The sequence below is a fragment of the Ranitomeya variabilis genome, chromosome 4, assembly GCF_051348905.1.
Source record: "Ranitomeya variabilis isolate aRanVar5 chromosome 4, aRanVar5.hap1, whole genome shotgun sequence".
NCBI lineage: Eukaryota > Metazoa > Chordata > Amphibia > Anura > Dendrobatidae > Ranitomeya > Ranitomeya variabilis.
In genome coordinates this window covers 535,371,784-535,393,304 of record NC_135235.1, presented here as the reverse complement: position 1 = coordinate 535,393,304, position 21,521 = coordinate 535,371,784, and the positions used below count along the sequence as shown (strand labels likewise).

The following is a 21,521-nucleotide window of genomic DNA, read 5'->3' as shown; positions in this document are numbered from 1 at the left end:
CCATAAATATCTGATGGGCCCTAGAAAATTGACCTCCTGTTTAACATAGAGCTTAGAAAGATTCAGCTAGTCAGTTTTTAATCACGTGATATCATAGGCCTAATGGAAAAGAGAAGAATTAACTGGATAGAAAGGTAGAATGAGCAAATGTAAGTACACATTGCTATATCATATAATGACTGCAGTATATTAAGAGTTTGAAAGCTGTGATGGAAGGAGTGATTCTTTAATATGAGCAAAGACCCCTATACACATTAGGATAAAGTGTGCCGAACCCTTCGATATCAACAGTATCAGCCAACAGTCTGATGTGCATAATGGCCTCATTAATCTCCCCTAACAGATGATGTCAGGGGAGAGGAAGTTCCAGCATGTTGGATTTCCAACAGCTGGTCATTTTGTTCTTTGAGAGATAAGCCGTGGTCAGAGGATTCGGGCAGCAGCTCTTTCGTAGAGCACAAGGTTGTTCAAACGAACAAAAATAGTTGGGAGAGATCAATGTTGGACAACCATTCGGCCGAAAGCTTAAGACTACAAAGAACAGAACAACACTTGAGTATAGCCACCACATCTTCCCCTTGTGTGTAGGGAAGGAAGTAGAGAAGCCCTATTCATCCTAGATGTGGGGATCACAAAGCTGGCCACACAAAGTACAAAATATTCTTATTGTTCTTTCAGCTTCCTACGCACCACTCCTCTCTGACATGTCTGTGACCCGATGGTCGGAGCCAACACAGAATAGCATTGCAAGCTACATATATCCCCCTGGCCACAGATTATATACCCCTGATCTAAAGTATAGGGTTCAGTTTAACAGTAAAAGGGTGTAGAAAAACATGGCTGCTTTCTTCCGGAAATAGGCTGCGTTAGGACAGAGCCCATGGACACTGGGTTGTATAAGATTAGAGAAATAATTATGTTTTTTTTTTTTTTTACCAAAAACAGCTTAGCTCTTTTCCATAGGCTTTGTCTTGTTTTGCAATTCTGTCCCATTCCAGTGAACAGTTTAACACTAAACATGGCCTATGGTCTACTGATGCTATTTTTTGAAAAACAGTCAGTTGTAAAGAAATCCTAATTTCATCCTTAACGCAAACTTAGTAGGTCCTAATTTCATCCTTAAAGCAAACTTAGTAGGTATATAAGAGGTTGTTAGCCATGATGGCTTGTCAAAACCTTAAGGTACCTTCACACAAAGCGACGCTGCAGCGATAGTGACAACGATGCCGATCGCTGCAGCGTCGCTGTTTGATCGCTGGAGAGCTGTCACACAGACCGCTCTCCAGCGACCAACGATGCCGAGGTCCCCGGGTAACCAGGGTAAACATCGGGTTGCTAAGCGCAGGGCCGCGCTTAGTAACCCGATGTTTACCCTGGTTACCAGCGTAAAAGTAAAAAAAACAAACAGTACATGCTCACCTGCGCGTCCCCCAGCATCTGCTTCCTGACACTGACTGAGCTCTCACTTTCACTTTGCGGCGCTCAGTAAGTGTCAGGAAGCAGACGCTGGGGGACGCGCAGGTGAGCATGTACTGTTTGTTTTTTTTACTTTTACGCTGGTAACCAGGGTAAACATCGGGTTACTAAGCGCGGCCCTGCGCTTGGTAACCCGATGTTTACCCTGGTTACCAGTGTAAAACATCGCTGGTATCGTTGCTTTTGCTTTCAAACACAACGATACACAGCGATCGGACGACCAAATAAAGTTCTGGACTTTATTCAGCGACCAGCGACATCACAGCAGGATCCTGATCGCTGCTGCGTGTCAAACGAAACGATATCGCTAGCGAGGACGCTGCAACGTCACGGATCGCTAGCGATGTCGTTTCGTGTGAAGGTACCTTTATTGATGTGTGTGTTCGTTGAGCAAACAATGGTAACTTGCATTGACTTCTGTGTTTGCATTTGGTCACTTCCCTCAGAATTTCCATTTTAAGCAATACACAATGAAGGGCACAGCTTATGCCAAGCAGGAATGAAGCCAGATTTATGTAACTAGTATGGATGGTCATTTGTACAGATCTGAAGATATACAATAATGTGTAATGACTTTTTAAGGTCTGCATATGCAAATTGCCTCTTCTGAGAAAAAAAGGACTTTACTCTATAGCGCCACCTATTGGAAGTAGCGATCCTACAAGTCACAATCAACCCTTTAACGAGTCGTGCAATATGACTTAGGATAAAAGCCAAATCAGTATCTCAATTTGCAGACACGGTGTTTCGGGCTATTGGCCCTCCTCAGTGCGAAGCATGAGAACTGATTTGGCTAGGTGAGAGGCTCTGGAGTGGGGTCTAAGGGGTAACGTTTCTCCTTATGGAGAGTGACATACCATCTCTGGCTTGTCAAGGTAAGGAGGCTTATTCGCAATGCTAAGGTCTGCATATGAACCTGAAAGCAAGGCTTTATAGGATTCAAAGGTTTTATTTGCTCAGCTTTTCATGCCTCACTTATCAGCAGTGCAGGTATATTGCACTTTTATGGAGGAGGAGGAGCTGTAATTCTTGGATATAAGGAGTTCCATGAACAGTAATTCTCTTCCAGGCTTCAGTCATTTCTCAAGTTCATTCACACTAACTGGCAAGTCTAACCTCACCATGTCTTACAGCATAGTCGGCTACAAGAGATCAGGTTCTGTAGACAGAGCTCCAACATTTTCTGGAGGAAGCTATAGCAAATCAGTATCAAGATATGCCGGAAGTGTTTATGGTGGAGCTGGTGGGTATGGGACCAAAATCTCAACCGGTTCAGGTTTTGGTGGTTCCTTCGGTAGCAGTCTCCAGATTGCCACCAATAGTGATGTCCTCCTGGCTGGAAATGAGAAGGAAACAATGCAAAACCTGAACGATCGTCTTGCTACTTACCTGGATAAAGTACGATCCCTGGAGAGGGCCAATGGAGAGATAGAGCTGAGGATCAAGGAGTGGTACAGCAAACACTCTGGCATTGTGGAGGCCGACTATAAAGATTATTACCAAACAATTGAACAGCTGAAGAACAAGGTGAGATATTAACATTTTATATAATTAAATTTTTAAAATATATTAAAATGGGTTAAATTATTCTAAGTTTCCTTAAAAAGATCATTGAAACTCATTAAATGCAAACATGTACCACCCACTCACTTCTGCATACATGAACGACAAAAAGTACATAGAGTGTAACAAAGGCTGTTCATGTCTGTCATGTTGACTTTGGCATAATGTTGCTAGTAGTTCCTGAGCAAACATCATAAATTATTACTCAAGTGATCTATCATTCAAAATGTAATAGGCCTGTCAGCGACAGAATAAGGTTTAAACTATTACTGGACCAGTAAAGATCTGCTCTGGAAAAAAGAACCAGATGGCTTATGGAAGGCTAGGATTAGAAAATAGAGTCTGTTATTTTTGCAGAAAATATGCTCTTGTTGTCCATAGGCTATGTCTGGTAATGCAGACGCTTGAATTTTGTTCCATTGCCAACTACCTGGCATCAACTGTTTTATGTACCCGCTAAGAACGTCCACAACCATCAATAGTATTTTTATGGAAGGAAATTAGTCAGATTTGTCTATATGGGCAACATTTTTGCAGGCTATCCTTATAGCAAGGTAGCACTATCAGAGTGAATATCTGCAAAAAAAGGGCATGTATATATACACTGAGGTTTTTGAGGAGTTACCTGAAGCATACGCCTCAATAATCACTTAAAAAACGTTACGTACTCTTCCTGTTAAGTTTTATTGTAAATCCTCCTTTCTGGTCATATTTTCAGTGCTTTGAGTGTTTTTTTCACCTTCTGTTTTTAAAAATGGCTGGTGGAATAAGAGACAGTGCACAACACTTCTTTAAAGCGACTCCTGATGGAATCTGCTCCATAAAAGCAGCAAAAATGAAATCAGGAAGGAAAAAAACACACAACAGAAAACTGAAAAATTCCTCAATGAAGCATTTCCGTGTTGTTTTTGACCACCTTAAAAAACTCTTTTTGCACACAGTGTAATTGTGGTGGATGTTAGATATCAGCCATAATACTTGAAGGTGAGGCTATTGAAACTATATACAGTATATAATGAAGGCATATACTGCAGGCTGTTAATCTTTTGAGACATTAACGGAGCTAAAGAAAAAGGTTCTCGGCCTCCAACTAGGCTATTCAGCCATTACCTAGTTGGACCAAATGAGTCCTTAGCTTTAGGAGATCATGTCTTGACCAAGCCAAATGCATTGGGGGCTACTTAATTCACATGATTTAGGTTCTGTTTACACTAGCATCATAGCTTCTTTTATTAAAGGAGCAATGTTAGATATTACAGACCCAATTGCCTTGGGATTGTAAGGATTTTGCCAAGTTATAGATAGCAGTAGACAGAATAAATCCAATGGTCATCAACATATGAATAGACCTTCATTCACAGCAACATGTAATTTTTCATCCCCAGGGGAAATGTTTTTTCCAAAATGTTCTGAATTTTGAAGAAAGTATTCAGACATAATTAGAGCTAGATAAAAAAGATTCCCCTTACCTGAGGCCCACCACCAACTATATCTCAAGTGGCTACAAACTAATGAGTTGAACTAAAAAATAGCATTATGTCCCTTTTTTAACTCTACTATGCAAAAATTACTAGTGGTGAATCTATGTTTTCCTCCTCTCCGTCACCTGGGTCAAAGAATTTCCTTGAGTGATACTCGTCTCTGCGATTTCCCTAACTAGAGGTTCAGACTTTGTATACGGCTGAAAGCTTTTAGTGATGCACAGCAATATTTTATACAAGATCCGAGTGGGGGCAATTTACGTCATCACACTAAACAAATATCGAAAATACCTATTACGTGACATTAGGCCTAAGTCTTGGCACAGACCAGTGTTATGAATGACACATTTTTGAAGGAATATTTGGGAGCAATTATTTATCAGTCATAAACAGTTGGCTACGAGTAATATTTTCTAATCAGAACAGATTAGATGGTTATGACAGTCACATGACCCAAACGAAAGCAATCTGCCAAACAGCTTTACTATTAATATGGGTCATATTAATGCCCGGCTGTCACGGAAACTCCATTATCTATTACATAATTATGCTAGAATATGGGTTTATATGATTTATCAGATGAGTAAAGCAAATGTACAGTAGTGCACTACATTAGTAATTAAAGAATGTATCTAGAGTTACCCATCTCTTTACTAGTAGATCCCAAACCCAATGTCACCACTAAAGGTGTCGACATTATGGGCAACTTCTTAAAAAGTTGAGAAAAATTAGTTTTAGATTTTAACATCTATGACCTTTCATTTTGTATAGAGTGGGTGTAGAGCTACCAGAAACCTTTACAGTAGGGGTGGGCCCAATGCTCATAGGAGTTTCATAGCCCCAATGTCTTTGGCACATCTAGTATTGCAGCTCAGCTAAATTCCAATGTATGGCTATAACTAAGGCTGAAGATAACTGCTGAAAAGTATCCACAGATTTATATAATAATTGAAGAGCTGAAACTAGTTGGAAAATAATGAAATCTTTACCTTGATAAATATTGAGAAGTCTTAAAGATTCCTAGACAAGAAATGTTTATATCCCTGATCAATTCCGGACTAGGGTGCCAAGGGCCTACCAGTAGCATCGACTCTGGGGGCATACTGTTCAGCTGCGTGGTATTATTACCTGACCCTCATTCACAAGTTTACCTCTGCTTCTACAGAGTGAACCAAATGTATTGTGCCAATTGCTGCTTATACAGGGAGTGGCAGGGACCGTTTCCTGCACAAGGACCCACAGGGTCCAGTCCCTACCTGTTCCCAACCTATACCTGAATATTGTATACTAACATTTTGGGTTGACCTTCATCACGGTCTACAATTAAGGGCTCATTGAGGCATCCAAAGTTTATGTTTGAGTGCTATTGGTGATTTTCATGAATAGTACTCGAACCTGTGATAGTCTGTGGGGCAATTCATTTGACCAATTGTTTCCGCAGACCGAGGGGTCAGAAGAAAATCTTGGAGAAATGTCCAACTTTGATCCTAGCGTTGGATCAAAATTGGCAATGCAAGTCAATGGGTTAGTGAAAATATTGTACCACACTCAGATGACAACGATTTCCATGGACTGTCAGAATGGAGAAGGTGGATTACTTTTTTTTTTTTTAATTTCTCCACATGCGACAAATTTGGATGACACTTGTACCATACTCTGATCAAACTCTGATCATGAAAAAATCAGACATCTGAATGAGCCCTAATTCACTCTGTATCAAATTTATCTTTCCATTACCACCTTTTTTATGTGTTTATATGCCTGTTTATATGTGTTTGCCTGTTGTTTCTTAGTTCACATCTGAGTGCTGGGTTTACGACTTTCAGATGTTTTTTTTTTTTACCTGACTCATTTCGAACTTTTCAAAAAAGGCTCAAATTTTGTTGCAAATGTACACCAGTCCTTCCATTAGAGTAACATAATATACTGTATATAGACATTACTTCAGTGGAGGGACTCGAGTACATTTGCAAATAATTTATGCCTTTTTTTGTAAAGCTCTAAATGATAAATCAGGTAGAAATATCTGGAAACCTTAAACCCATGCCTCAGAGTCGAACTAAGAAACAACAAAAACAGGCAAACACATGTATATAAATATGGTAAAAAAATGTTGCGCAATGAAACGTGCGACTTTTTGCACTAAAATGTTACAAAACTGCTTAGAGACATAAAAAATAGCTCCTTTTCCATTGCGCAATTCATGAATTGTGTGTGCCATTTTGATAAATTTAGCCAAAACACATCAGCGAAAACCACAAGACAAAAAAGAGAAGTGACTTAAAAAAATTAAAATTATGAATTTAGTTTTCTATCCTTTCACACAAATTAATGTTAGTATGGATTCTGCTACATACTCTCCCAGATCTGTTACCACTAAGAAATATATTTTTGAGTAAACCATGACCTGTGTCCCTGAACACCTGAGAGTCCCACCCTCTTCTTCAATCTTCTGTAACCTTATATGGGTAGTAAAGATACTGATGAAGTCACCTGCTTTATATAACTAACCGTCCACACCTATATACACCTTTGACCCAGAATAGTGTAGACCAGGGCATGGCACGCTTATCTCAATATACATTCTCTTAGCTAAAAACTGTGCAACTCAGAACTTGAAACATGTAACATCATTAAATCAATTGTATGTATGTTTTATTCGTACATGGAAACTTAAGACTTTCACACAAATTTAACATCGATCTATCTACTAAGCCAGTCTTTGCTACGAACAACCACATAGTCTAGTAGCGCTAAAGTTCTTTCCATTAAATGTCCTTAAGTCATATGCAATTAACTCTCCCAAAAGGACATCTTTGACTAAACCAGCACCTTTATATAGACCAGATTTTCAATAACAGATGCTATATCATTTGGCCACTGATTACCTTCATTAAGAGGACCAGCCTGCTAGAAGACGGTTTTAGTGTGGTTGTCTCAAAAAGTGTTCATTGTATTACTAAGTACAATAATGTTGAAGGTCTCATTAAATGGTGAACCCAGATAACCTCTAGAGAATTTGGATACATTTCACGTTCATAATATTTTATGAATATTTTTATTTTTAGAATTTACTTCATCTTTTACGGTATCAGACTGAGCTTTGAGTTGAGTATGACTCTCCTTCAGGACACCAATTGAGTATGTGGAGTAATGGTATATGGGAAAAACATGCAAATTACCTCTCTACTGAAAGGAAGCTGCCTCACTGGTGCCACCTATGAGAAGCTATCTCCATAGATGGCACCAGTAAGAGAATATTGGACTTAAAAACTAATTGATTTTAATAATGTGGATTTGTACATTAAATCTCAGGAATGACCTCGTAATTTGGTTCTAATGGCATTTAAGTATAGATATCAGCACAGTATGTACAGGGTATAGACACCATCCTCCTCAATAATGAGGACAAGAACGGGACCCTCAAGACATTAAGACTAAGAGTGTTTTAAAGGGAACCTGTCACCCCCAAAATGGAAGGTGAGCTAAGCCCACCTGCATCAGGGGCTTATCTACAGCATTATGTAATGCTGTAGATAAGCCCCGATGTGTCCTGAAAGATGAGAAAAAGAGGTTAGATTATACACACCCAGGGGCGGTCTGTTCTGGACCGATGGGCATCGCGGTCCGGGGCTTTCCATCTTCTTACGATGATGTCCTCTTCTTGTCTTCAGGCTGCGGCCCCGGTGCAGGCGTACTTTGTCTGCCCTGTTGAGGGCAGAGCAAAGTACTGCAGTGCGCAGGCGCCGGACCTCTCTGACCTTTCCCGGCACCTGTGTCCCGGACCAGACCGTGACGCCCATCGGACCAGAACAGAACTGGGACCGCCCCTGGGTGAGTATATCCTAACCTCTTTTTCTCATCTTTCAGGATACATCCGGGGCTTATCTACAGCATTACAGAATGCTGTAGATAAGCCCCTGATGCCAGTGGGCTTAGCTCACCTTCGATTTTGGGGGTGACAGGTTCCCTTTAACATTGCGTTTCTGCCCCATTCAGTGGCCCTGTTGGAATTTCAGTCTACTACATCTGAGTGTCCGCCTCCTGTAGGTGTACACTCCCAAAAATTAAGCACGCCAGAGTTCACGTTCACTCTGCCATCACCATATAGTCTATGACCCTGTCGGTGCATACATCTTAACCCTGTTTTGCTGAAGGTTTAGGCGTAAACTCTGCCGGGGCCACTGAACGGGTGCAATGTGCAATTGAAAACGCAATGTGAAAGCACCCTAAGCAATACATGCTTTATTATATTGGGTTCCACTAATGTCCTTCCAGTTTAGTGAATTTCTGTTTTAAGTAATCAATCTTTACAGTGATATGAAAAGAAGAAGTATGCCCATACAAAGGGATCACCCAAAATGAGTCACTGTTTATTTATTAATGTACAGACAAAAAGACGCCACATGGTAAAAACAATTAAAATATATTTATAGCGGCTATTGCTCATTTTTACTGATACTGAGTTCCAAATCCAGTGCATAGCCCTAGAGAATATTCAATTCTTACTGCATACAGTCTTTAATTTTTCGTTCAGTATGCATTAAGCTCCAAAGCTCCCCCTAGTGATAACTGCAGGGAAAAAGAATTGTGACATTAATTTTAGAGGAAATATTATTAGCAGGGTGGATATTCACATTAAATGTTTAACACATGATGCTTATGTCCTCCAGGAAAGGAAAAGCTACACCAGTTCCAGCCCTGGCTTACAAGCTTACAAAAGAAATGAATGGTTACGTCAATGACACTTCATTTTCAACATGTTTTTGCATATACAATATGTGGAAATAATTCCCTGATGACTATGGTATTTTCCCATATAGAATGACATAGTATAGAAGCATCACTACATGAGTAACATCGGGTGGATATACAGCACTTTGATATATGATCAAACACAGTCAAATAACAAGAAAGCAGAATTCAAATTGCGGAGCGATTAAGGGAGGGAACCGTCAAAGTGAAAAGAGCGTTGTGAGGAAACCTTTCAGCCAGAGGAAAATTAGAGAGATATTATCGCACCCGTCTACATCACACCTGCCACAAACAGCTCAATGACAAAGTAACAATGCATCATTGTCAATAGCCGCACGGTTTCATTTACATGCATCATCTTCATCGTAATTAGGCGTCTGCCAATAGATTGAATATTACACAAATATCATTTGTTTGGTAGCGGTTGTCTTCATATTGTCTCCGCACACTTTCTTCAGCTTCTTCAATTTGCTTCTGATGCCATGTTTTAGGATGCTATTTCTTGGCAGAAATCCTGGCCTCGAATAAAGAAACTTTTTTGAGAAGTTGCAAGGGATTATAATTAATTAAGACTGCATAAGCACAAATATACATAAAGAATGCAAACAGTAGCTGTTTTTGTGTTCCTATTATTCTATTGTAGTAAGAGGTTGGGCACAATTACAAAAGATTTTTTCACAAACAACGCCACTTTTGTGAGCTGGCCACCTCTCATCAAAGTAGTAATATAGGTAGAGAAAAGTAGAACAGCAGGCTGACCTCAACTGTAGACTTGTTAAAAAATTCCAGACCAAACAAAAGACCATCTCTGTATTTCTCATTTTCTACAGGCAACGTTTCAGGTGATGAGACCCTTCATCAGGCTTAATGATTAGTGATGAGTGAATATACTCGTTACTCAAGGTTCTCGAGCATGCTCGGGGGTCCTCCGAGTATTTTTTAGTGCTCGGAGATTTAGTTTTTCTTGCCGCAGCTGAATGATTTACATCTGTTAGCCAGCATAAGTACATGTGGGGGTTGCCTGGTTGCTAGGGAACCCCCACATGTACTTATGCTGGCTAACAGATGTAAATCATTCAGCTGTGGCAAGAAAGACTAAAACTCCAAGCACTAAAAAAATACTCAGAGGACCCCAGAGCGTGCTCGAGAACCTCGAGTAACGAGTATATTCGCTCATCACTATTAATGATAAGTACAAAAGGCAAAATAGATAGTGAGCACATAGTTATGTGTAAATCAACAAAAAAAAAAAAATATATATATATATATATATAAAAAGAAAATTATAATAATTATATCAAAATCTGTATCACAGCTCATACAAATGCTCTACTGGGATGTAGGAAGGCAAATAAGATACTTTGAGAAATCCAGATATAGAAGTTGGTACAAATTATGACAGGATGGCATAAAAATGTAGTAAATATACAAGTTGTATAGTAAAGAGGTGGTGTACTCCTAAAGAATATAAACCTCAGGCGCACAAGGCAAAAGGATTTTGAATGGATGTGCAGGTAATGCAAAGTGTCAAGAAGAGTTAGCATTTCTACTAGTTTACTAACAGATTTTTTAAAACTAGGGAAATAGGATAAAATTATGTATTCCGAGGTGCGTCAAAAGGTCATTAGGATTCTGTTGTTGAGAAGGTACTGAGGATGGCGTCCCTTGTGTTATGAACCTATGGATTAAAGGCATAAATTAGTCATTTTGCACTAACAAACTGCTTTTAACATCGACACCTCTAAAACTCAAGGCATCCTAACGATCAGCCAAGCCTCCATCAAATGTTGATCACTGTAGATTTCTGCAACCACAACTGGCCATGCCTTTTATCTCCTGCAACAGCTAGAATAGTAAAGTAGTGTTACATGGCACCTATTCTTATAGATTACCAACTATAATACAAGAAGGGCCAGGAGCTGTAAGAGAGCCAGACCCTTCCAATGTGCCTGCTTCTTCCTTCCCAACACTTCATACATTGGAGGAGAGTCAGGCGGACATTGTACGCTTTATATAGAAGGGAGTCCTAAGTGGTGGAACCTCCCCAACAATGTCCATTTGCCCTAATATGTAATATAGTTGGAGATTATCTTTATGAGTCAGTCCATTTGATTGTCATCAAAGGAGGAAATCCCTTTAAATTTACAAATCTAGCTACATTTTGCTAATCACTTGATTGAACAGAACTATATATAACCTCATGAGTCTTCTTCTGGGTAAAATGACTCATTGCTTCACATTACATCATTAAAAGTTGTGATTTGCTACATTTGACCAAACCCAAGTGTCGCCAATGTTCAAGAAAAATGTTATGGCTACAGAAAAATGACTATGTATTGTGTTCTTCTAGATACTGAATGCTACCTTGGACAATGCTCGAGTTTTGCTGCAAATCGACAATGCTAAATTGGCAGCTGATGACTTCAGACTCAAGTAAGGAAATCTTTTCTACGTCTGATGAAATTGTGCTAGCTGCAGGTTAGAGAGGTTTTCCCATCTTCAACATTAAAGGCATTTTCACAGGTCCCCATCCTTTGGGAGTGTTGGCCTTCTCAATCATTATTCTACTGGGTGAGATAGGAAGTTATGGAAACAGCAACAAAAAAGAAGAAAGCTGAGTCCAAAAAATGACAATAAAAAATATCAAAGTTTATTATTACACATACATAAATAATTCCAAAGGAAGAGGAAAATTACACAACATTGTATTCATAGCATTATGTATGTATATTTAACATATGAGTTTAATCTGAAGACAGTCATTGACTCCATGGGTGTGAAAGGGGCCAAAGGAAAGGTCAGGATTAATTATTATAAATGCAAACAAAAGGGAAAAGGTATGTAATTCCATTAAAATCTAATGCAGTGGTTCATTAAGTGCTTGTGCACATAGATATATATATGCATTAGATATATAAATAGTTATAAAGGTAACATGCACTCAATATAGCACTCTTTAATATCCTACATTATGCATTGTTGTTATAAAGATTAGTTATAATAAACTAAGACATAATTACCCATTATAGGTGCTCCGTCCTGCCTTATCCACGGCCACGTACCCCAACGCGCGTTTCGCTTTAGATGTCGCTTCCTCGGTATATGCTGACACACTACTGGTATTTATACATAAAGTTATGGAAACAGCTTAGCAGGCATGTTTTCCATATGTTTGACTTCCACAAATCAGACAAGCTGAACAACACTTGTTCAGCCGACAGCTATTCCTTCCAACCCAACTCAAGTTGAGTGCCCATGCATATCTTATGAATGGAGAGAGAAAGTAAGCTGCTGCCAGCTTATACCCTATGATATCAGCCACTGAGAGAAAGTAAGGATACCTCCATACTTAAAATGTAAAGTGCTGTGGAATATGTTGGCACTATAGAAATAAAAATTATTATTATACTAAATGGCTGGTGGGCTTGTCCTAACTAAATTGGTAGGTTTGGCTAAACTACTTTGCAGGCGCTCCTTTAGGCATACAGAATATCCTCTATTTTCCTCTACTTACAGTCAGAAGCATACAAAAGTTTAACAAGAACCCATAACAGGTTATTTGGACCATAATAATGCATCTATACAACACATTAATCCATTAGTGAAGAAATGTGCAAGATGTGATGTTAAATCTAATCCTACAGAATTCAGCACATTATAGCTAAAAACATAAATATTATCAATATTCTAAAGATGATGGTAATTACACAATACTAAAAATACCTGCAAAATCCTGAGCTCAATGTGCCATAAATAAATAATGAGGAATCTATTCCAACAAATGGCTGCATAATTACAGCATACAACAAAGGTCAGATTACACTACAGCTGACACCTGAAGTTCCAGCTCACCTTATGTCACCGGTTAAAGTCTCAACCATTCCATGCCCCATGAATCAATCTAATCTTAAAAATAAAGGAAAACACCTATAAAGTACTCAGGACAATCAGCTGATGGTGTGGCTTATTTGCTTGATGTATTAAGGTCACCTAAACGAGTGGCTAATTCTCACTTTATGCACAGATCTGCCTTTGTACTATCTGTTCATCGTAGGGCAAACAAACAAATATGGTTTTTAAAGAGTGAACCCATTTATCTTCCAATAGTGTTAACTTGTCAGCAAACCCTGTATACATGTAACAGCTCAGCTTGACCAAATGTGCGGGTGTTTTCAATAGAAAGAAGGAGTTAAGATGCTGTCAGACTCTTCCTTTCATCTTTTCTGAGGACTGAAGGAGCCAGTGTTGAAGTTAAATGTTGCTTTCTTTCTCAAATTCATCCATTGGGGTTAAATCAGGAGGCTCCCAAACACCTTAGATCAGGGGTCCCCAACCTGTATCTCAGGAGCCACATATGGCTCGCGGGTCCATAATGTGTGGCTCACGACTGTCTGCCAGCTTGGTGCATTAGCACCAGGTGTAAATAACTATTAAGAGCAGATCTCTAAATGGTGACTTTTGTGTGTAGCCCTGTACAGAAGAGCAGATCTGAATGGTGTGAGATAGGAAACCGTGGAGCTTGGCATACTGCCTTGGTGTGATTTCAGTGGAAAAGCTTTAGTTGTTATTTTACCATAATGGAGGCTCTGGGTGTCACTACTGTGAGTGGGGAAGGAGCTGGTTGTGGCTCGCGACACTCTCAGAGCTGAATGTGGCTCTCAAGGTCAGAAAGGTTGGGGACGTCTACCTTAGATAATCAGCTGGTCCAATCAAAACCAGGAGTTTCATCTGCCTTTGTTCTAATGTATATGAACACCTTTATTTTTCAGTTTTGCTTACTATGCACATGAATTATGTCATGGTAGAATTTCTGTCGGCCATTGCTGACTAGTTAACCATCTGTATATAGTTATAACTTTGTAGGTTCTCCATCAAAACCCAAAGCTATAACCTTGTCATGTAAGTAAGATAGCCTATAATAAAACTTGGAATGCAGCCTTAATGGTTAATCAAGAGAATGTAAGCTCAAGAAATGAAAAAGCTATGATCATCATGGTCTTTTTTTCCAAAGTCCTTCTCCCATTTCCTTAACATCCAGGTGTTCAAATCCTATATGTGTGACACTTTGAGCTTCTCCCTCTCCCCTCAGCATTCTCGTGCCTCAATATTTTCAGCATCAGTAGATTGGGAATCTCCAACTTTCCATCGTGGTTAGTTTCAGTTATGTTGGGTGTTGATGGGCCCCTTCAAATGCCAGACATCATAAAATCTGCTAGTTTAACGTTCAACTACACACTAAATGTGGTGATGTTAATGATGGTTTTGTTTAACCTATAATTTTTTAAAATATATATTTTTTTAACTATCAATGCATTGTAGGTTTGAAACTGAGCAGGCTCTGAGATATGGGGTGGAAAATGACATCATGGGACTCCGTAAAGTAATTGATGACCTCAGTTTGACCAGAGCTGATCTTGAGCTTCAGATTGAAGCTCTGCAAGAAGAACTGGCTTATCTCAAAAAGAACCATGAAGAAGTAAGTGGGTCATTGTTAAACCACATTTGGCACCTTTGTCATCACTGTATTTGGCACAATGTGTACCATATGTATGGTATGTACTGCACGGGTGTCTGTGTGTGAACTTGGGCAACACATGGGTTCTTTCAGCTATCAGTTCCATAGGCATTGCGCAACTTACCATCAGCTCCCACCATGACCTTCATATGTGACCTTAAGTAGTCATAACACAATCTATGTATAAGCTGCTTGATTTTTTGCATGTTCTGAAGTAATATCATCTAAGATAACATGTTTCGTGCCATTCAGGAGGTTTTAGTACTCCGCAAGCAAGTTGGTGGAACAGTCAACGTTGAAGTGGATGCAGCACCTCCAGTGGATCTGGCCAAGATATTGGCTGACATGAGAGTCCAATGTGAAACTGTAGTGGAAAAGATAAGGAAAGAGGCAAAGGAACAATATGAAAGCAAGGTAAGTTTGCGAACAAAGCACAATAAGTCATCAATACCATAAGAGGGTATAAGCATAAAAAGGAAAAAAACTATTTAGTTTGTTCCTGCCCTGATGTGGGCAAAATGATTCTCCTGTAGACTAAGACACAACAGATTTAAAAAAGTTCATAGACAACTCAAGGACAAATACTTTGCTGAATGAGGTCTGTCATGGGTTTTTTTTTAAATCAATTTTTTCCTAGTCGTAAGAGTAGTGTGTGCAACCATTCCTACAGCTTAATTACAATACAATAAATATTACGGTAACCTAAACCAGATAGATGAGGCATCAGAATAGTATACTGTAGTGGATCCAAGTATTTTATGGCAGTTTCTTCTGTTCACAATGGCAACTACCAATATTCAGCTAATAATAAATTAGCATGAGCAATTACTTAATATAGACTATTCCGAGCAGAAGTGAGACAATTAGCCATATGGACTTCATTGCTAAATGAGAAACATGTCCTAGAAGATGAGAACATGAAGTTTTGTAAATTTTGCTTTTACTGTTTCACTGAATTTCCAACTGATTTACATTAATTTACCACTCTCCACCAACCTTCGTTGTGACTAATTGTCCAAACTCTGAATGAAGGTGGTTCCACTAATATCTGGACACCACATGAACATCAATTTCCATTACCATGGTAGTTACTTTACATTTACATCCTACCTCACTTATACAGTTAGGTCCATATATATTTGGACAGAGACAACATTGTTCTAATTTTGGTTATAGACATTACCACAATGAATTTTAAACAAAACAATTCAGATGCAGTTGAAGTTCAGACTTTCAGCTTTCATTTGAGGGTATCCACATTAAAATTGGATGAAGGGTTTCGGAGTTTCAGCTCCTTAACATGTGCCATCCTGTATGGACCTAACTGTATCTGTTTGGAATTACTGTAGAGTTTACACAAAGTAAGATATCCTATCTGGGTTTATATAGTGCAAATTTTCAACACTAATATTTTCTTAAGTTTTTTTTAAATTTTTTCTCTTTGGCTGAATCCTGCATGTTCTCACTCTCTTACTTTCCACATTTGTCACACTGGTCTATAGTATGATGAAGCTTCTAGTTTATTTGTAGATTGTGTGCTAAAAACTATAAAGTTCATGTGACCAAACAGGTCCTCTTGTCCTTAGTGGCTACAGCTCGTCCACAGAGCACACTGGACCTAGGGACAGATTCAACATCTGAATATAGGAGAACAGATTCATGTTTCCTATCAACCACCTCTCTTATGTGCATTGTTTTTTTGCTTCTTTTTAGATAGAAACTGTAAATGTTCAGATAGTAACAGAAACGAATGAGCTGGAGAATACCAAGGTCATAATTAAAGAGTTGAAACGCAGTTTACAAAGTCTGGAAATCGAGTTTCAAGCAGAACTGAGCACGGTATGGATTATATCATTTATGATTCTCAGTAGATCCATTATCTGTATGGTCACATATATATGGTTGGATATTTCTTCAAATCTTTTAGCTCTTTTTAATATTATTCAATATGTAGCCTATTCTCTTGTCCTCTCTCCTATGTAATGTAATTTTCACATTTGAGACTCAGGATTTAAAACTTCTTTCCGAGTCTCTGTTAGAGTAAAAGTACTTGATTTTGTAGCTGTATACTACTTAAAATAGTTTGATGTACGGCTGATGATTGACTAAGTGAACGTTAAAAGGATGTTACAGGTCAGCTCATTTGTCAGCTGATCACATCTTTTAAGCGGATGTAAAAATCCTCATTGACCAACAGCCCATCCTCTTGTGTGAATAGGGATGTGGTAACAAAAGTATGCAAACTGTACGGAGATGGCTTTTATAGCAATTGTTTATTTCTATGCAGTTTGCACATGCAGATGATTAGATACAGTGGCTTGCGAAAGTATTCACCCCTCTTGGTTTTTTACCTATTTTGTTACCTTGCAACCGGTGTTTAAATATTTTTCTTTTCCGATTTGTGTGAGATGCATCAGCACTAAATAGTCTAAGATGGTGACGTGAAGGGAAAATAATATAGGCGTAAATTAAATTTATGGGATCAAATAACTAAAATTTGGCATGTGCATATCTATTCAGCCCTTTTGCTATGAAGCCACTTAAAGTTTCTGGCACAAGCAATCACCTTAAGTTACAAACTTAGTGAAATGAAGTCCACAGGAGGTGGCCTTTATGCAAGGCTCATTGTGAGATTGCTAAAAGACATGTGGGAGACTCCCTGAATGTATGGAGGAAGGTGTTGCGGTCAGATGAGACCAAAATTTAACTTTTTGGCTTCCAAGGTAAATGCTATGTCTAGCGCCAAACCAACACAGCTCATCACCCCAAGTCAGAACATCATCCCCACAGTGACATATAGTGGTGGCAGCATCATGCTGTGGGGATGTTTTTTGGCAGCAGGAACAAGGAAAATAGTTTGAAGCGAGGGGAAGATGGATGGTGGGAAATATAGTGATATCCTCAAGCAAAACCTGTTTCAGTTTGTCAGTGATTTGAGACTGGGACGGAGGTTCACCTTCCAACAAGACAATGACCCAAAGCAAACTGCTAAAGCAACACTCGAGTGGTTTAAGGAGAAATGTGTAAATGTTTTGTTATGGCCTAGTCAATGCCCAAACCTAAATCCAATGGAGAATCTGTGGTCAGACTTGAAGATTGCTTTTGACCAGAGAAAAGCATGTAAGTTGAAGGAGCTGGAGCAGTTTTGCTTAGAGGAATGAGCTAAAATCCCAGTGACAAGATGTGGAGAGGTCATATAGACTGATCCAAAGTGACTTGCAGCTGTAAATGTCGCAAAAGGAGGCTCTAAAAATTACTGACTTTAGGGGGTATATGGTTATGCACTCTGAAGTTTTCAGTTATTTTGTACTATTTTTTATTTGCTTCACAATAACAACAAAGAAAATCAAATGTTCACAGTTACAGGCATGTTCTTTAGATGATCTGATGCAAACCCTCAAAAAAATAAAAAACTGAGAAATTCAAGGTTGAGATAACAAAACATGAAAAATGCCAAGGGAGGTCAATACTTTTGCAAGCCAACGTATATGTAATGAACTGTATCAGTGCTTGTTAGAGTAATGATTAGGGCAGGATATAAAGGCCTCCATAGACATTAGACTAAAATCCGCCAAGCTCACTGAAATTCCCCAACATGTGAAGTGTGGAGAAGAATCCAGTTGTTAGAATTTCAATCCTTTTCTTCAGCTGAGTGATAAGCTGCTGACAGTCTTTTAGAAGCTCTCTCAAAGAGAACTCAAGAAAGTTACACGAAAACAAGCATTTTTGTATATGGGGGAGCCAAGAGGATGTAATGAATAGAGGAATTGGCCATTCTTTCAACTGGCTTGATGAGGTGCCCAGCAGCCACCTTGTAAAACAGAACAAGGATGGAAGGCCTTTGTTCTTGACAATAGTGCATGTCCCATTTATCAAATAGTTATGGCATGTCATGAATGTCTAAGATACTAAAACAGCAATTCATTGTAGTCATGTAGTTGTCAGGACAATTTCTTCTCAAAAAGCCTATCTCTTTCTGTACAGAATTTTAAAAAAATTAATCGCTACTGAAATTAAATCTTTTGGATTTTCCATTATTAACACCTGTTATCTTCCTTCTACAGAAAAACGCTCTAAGTGACACACTTCAAAGTATTAATGCTCAGTATGCTGCTAAACTGTCCCAGATACAGGAAAGGATCAGCAGTATTGAAGCTCAGTTGCTACAGATCCGGTCAGACATGGGACGCCAGTCTCATGAGTATGAGCTTCTTCTGAACATCAAGATCCGCCTGGAAATGGAGATCGCCACTTACCGTCGTCTGCTTGAAGGGGAGGAAGTGTCGTGAGTTATTATTGATAAACTTTAGTGTTGAATTTTGTACAATGTCATGTAACGAATGATAGGAAAGTTTTCAATCAGCATATCGTTCACATGAGTCTAGAGCTTGATTCCCCATATCTTGAATTTTACATACTGAATGATGCCAGCACATCACAAAAATACATCTAAATAAAACACAATAATATTACATGTCTTTTTTACCTGTCTTTTAGCATCATGACGTTGGAGGAAGAAGAGAGACAAAGAGGTAATAATACAAATATCTTTACCGAGAACCAACTTAAAGACTAAAGACTGCAGGGAACTATGGAAGGGGAGCATATTAAAATAAAATACAATGAAGATTTATATTAGACAGATTATAAAGGTAGGAGGGGTGACTCCAACTTAGGAGTCTCAGATCCTCATTCTCAGTTGGAGAGCAAGACGGGCAAGCAATGTCTCTTTCTATAGAACTGAATGGGATTGTCTGAAACAGCTGCATACACATTTGGCTTTTTCCGAAGCACCTATTTAAAGAAGTCCTGACACCAGATCAAAAGCAGGCAGTTTTTGCTCTTATTGTATTAAAGCTGCTTTGCCAATTATTACATTTATATATATTGGAGAAGTCTGTGTTTGGGGTCCGTGCCCAAACAGTAAGTGTTTAGTACGGATCCGGAATTTTACTGTTTGGGTGCGGTTATCACTACTTGTAGGCAATTCTAATTCACACACTTACCTTTAACAATTTTTTTTCCTTCCAGAGCTCCTCAGAAGCCGAAAAATTAAGACAATTGTAGAAGAGGTGATTGACGGAAAGGTGGTGGCTACTGAAGTTAGGGAGGTTGAAGAAAAGCTACCAAGTATAATGCAATGAGAAGAATTACTTCACTCCTAATAAACATGACTTGACTTGTTGAGGATTTCCAATAAATAGATAAATACATTCTAAACAAGTCTCAAGTAATTTTTGCACTGGTAAAAACTGAACATTGTAGTTCTCAAAAAAGTGCTTTGAAATAGATTGAATTGTGAAAATAAATAAAAAAATATTTCATGATTGTGACTAAGGGTATAAAACTATAGTACCCAGGGTGTCTGCAAATTGAGATTCTGGTTTGGCTTTTATCCTAAGTCATGTGACAAGGCTCGTTAAAGGGTCGACATTGACTTTTAGGATTGCTACTTCTAATAGGTGGCACTAGAGTTCCAGTACAAATCTCTGGAATACGTGATTCTGATGGAAGTCACCGGTGGAAGGTTAACAAAAATGAGGCAGCTGGAGGCACTGTGGACACCATCTAGCCTATGATCCGGTGGTGTCTGTCTTTATAGGCATGCATAAAAACGTGGTCCACCGCAGTTTTTTACGCACTTCTGAAAAAAACGACAGCGCTGAACAGATGCCAGGCGGAGCCCAGAGTAACTTTGTTATAGTGAATGGATCCCTCAGTGGATTCATATGAATCACGCCACTCAGAGATTTAGATGGAAATCTCGATTTTAGTGCTCATTGTAGAGCGCCAGAAAAATGAGATTCAAAATCTACATATAATTGTCTAAGGGTCACTTCCGTCTTTCTGTCTGTCTGTAATGGAAATCCCAAGTCGCTGATTGGTCATGGCTGTTTTGCCGTGACCAATCAGCGACGGGCACAGTCCGGCGGCAAAATGGCCGCTTCTTACTCCCCGCAGTCAGTGCCGGCTCCATACTCCCGTCCAGTCAGCGCTCACGCAGGGTTAATGGCAGCATTAGCGGTCCGCGTTATGCCGCGGTGTAACGCACTCCGTTAACGCTGCTATTAACCCTGTGACCAACTTTTTACTATTGATGCTGCCTATGCAGCATCAATAGTAATAAGATCTGTTAAAAATAATTTTAAAAAAATAGCTATATACTCACCGTCCCTCGACCCCTCGGATCCAGAACAGGCCTTTCACGCTCCTCGCGACGACCGCAATGCACTCTTGGGACTTGAGCGCATGAGGAGCATCGGTAAACGCTTTGCCTGCATCCGGGGGCCAACGGAAGGTGAGTATATAACTATTTTTTATTTTAATTTTTTTTTTAACAGGAATATGATGCCCACATTGCTATATACTATGTGGGCTGTGCAATATACTACGTGGGCTGTGCAATATACTACATGGGCTGTGCAATATACTGCGTGGGCTGTGCTATATACTATGTGAGCTGTGCAATATACTACGTGGCTGTGCTATACACTACGTGGGCTGTGCAATATACTATGTGGGCTGTTATATACTACATGGGCTGTGCTATATACTACATGGGCTGTGCAATATACTATGTGGGCTGTGCAATATACTACGTGGTCTGTTATATACTATGTGGCTGTGCAATATACTACGTGGGCTATGCAATGTACTACGTGGGCTATGCAATGTACTACGTGGGCTGTGCAATGTACTACGTGGGCTGTGCAATGTACTACGTGGGCTGT

At 39.2% G+C, this 21,521-nt stretch overlaps 1 protein-coding gene across 1 annotated transcript; it reads left to right on the top strand.

The window, feature by feature from the left end:
* The first annotated feature begins 2,508 nt into the window (after nt 1-2,508).
* LOC143765602 (keratin, type I cytoskeletal 19-like) lies at nt 2,509-20,013 on the top strand. Its single transcript, XM_077252441.1, has 8 exons — nt 2,509-3,003; nt 11,626-11,708; nt 14,595-14,751; nt 15,043-15,204; nt 16,504-16,629; nt 18,855-19,075; nt 19,288-19,322; nt 19,822-20,013. Exons 1-8 carry the CDS (start codon nt 2,524-2,526, stop codon nt 19,932-19,934), a joined length of 1,377 nt encoding a protein of 458 aa, XP_077108556.1. The 5' UTR covers nt 2,509-2,523; the 3' UTR covers nt 19,935-20,013.
* The last annotated feature ends 1,508 nt before the right edge of the window (nt 20,014-21,521 follow it).

Coding starts and splice junctions, on each gene's coding strand:
- LOC143765602 (XM_077252441.1), top strand. CDS start 2,524: ATGAACAGTAATTCTCTTCCAGGCTTCAGTCATTTCTCAAGTTCATTC. Junction 16,630..18,854: donor TTCAAGCAGAACTGAGCACG/GTATGGATTATA, acceptor TTCCTTCTACAG/AAAAACGCTCTAAGTGACAC. Junction 19,323..19,821: donor GGAAGAAGAGAGACAAAGAG/GTAATAATACAA, acceptor TTTTCCTTCCAG/AGCTCCTCAGAAGCCGAAAA.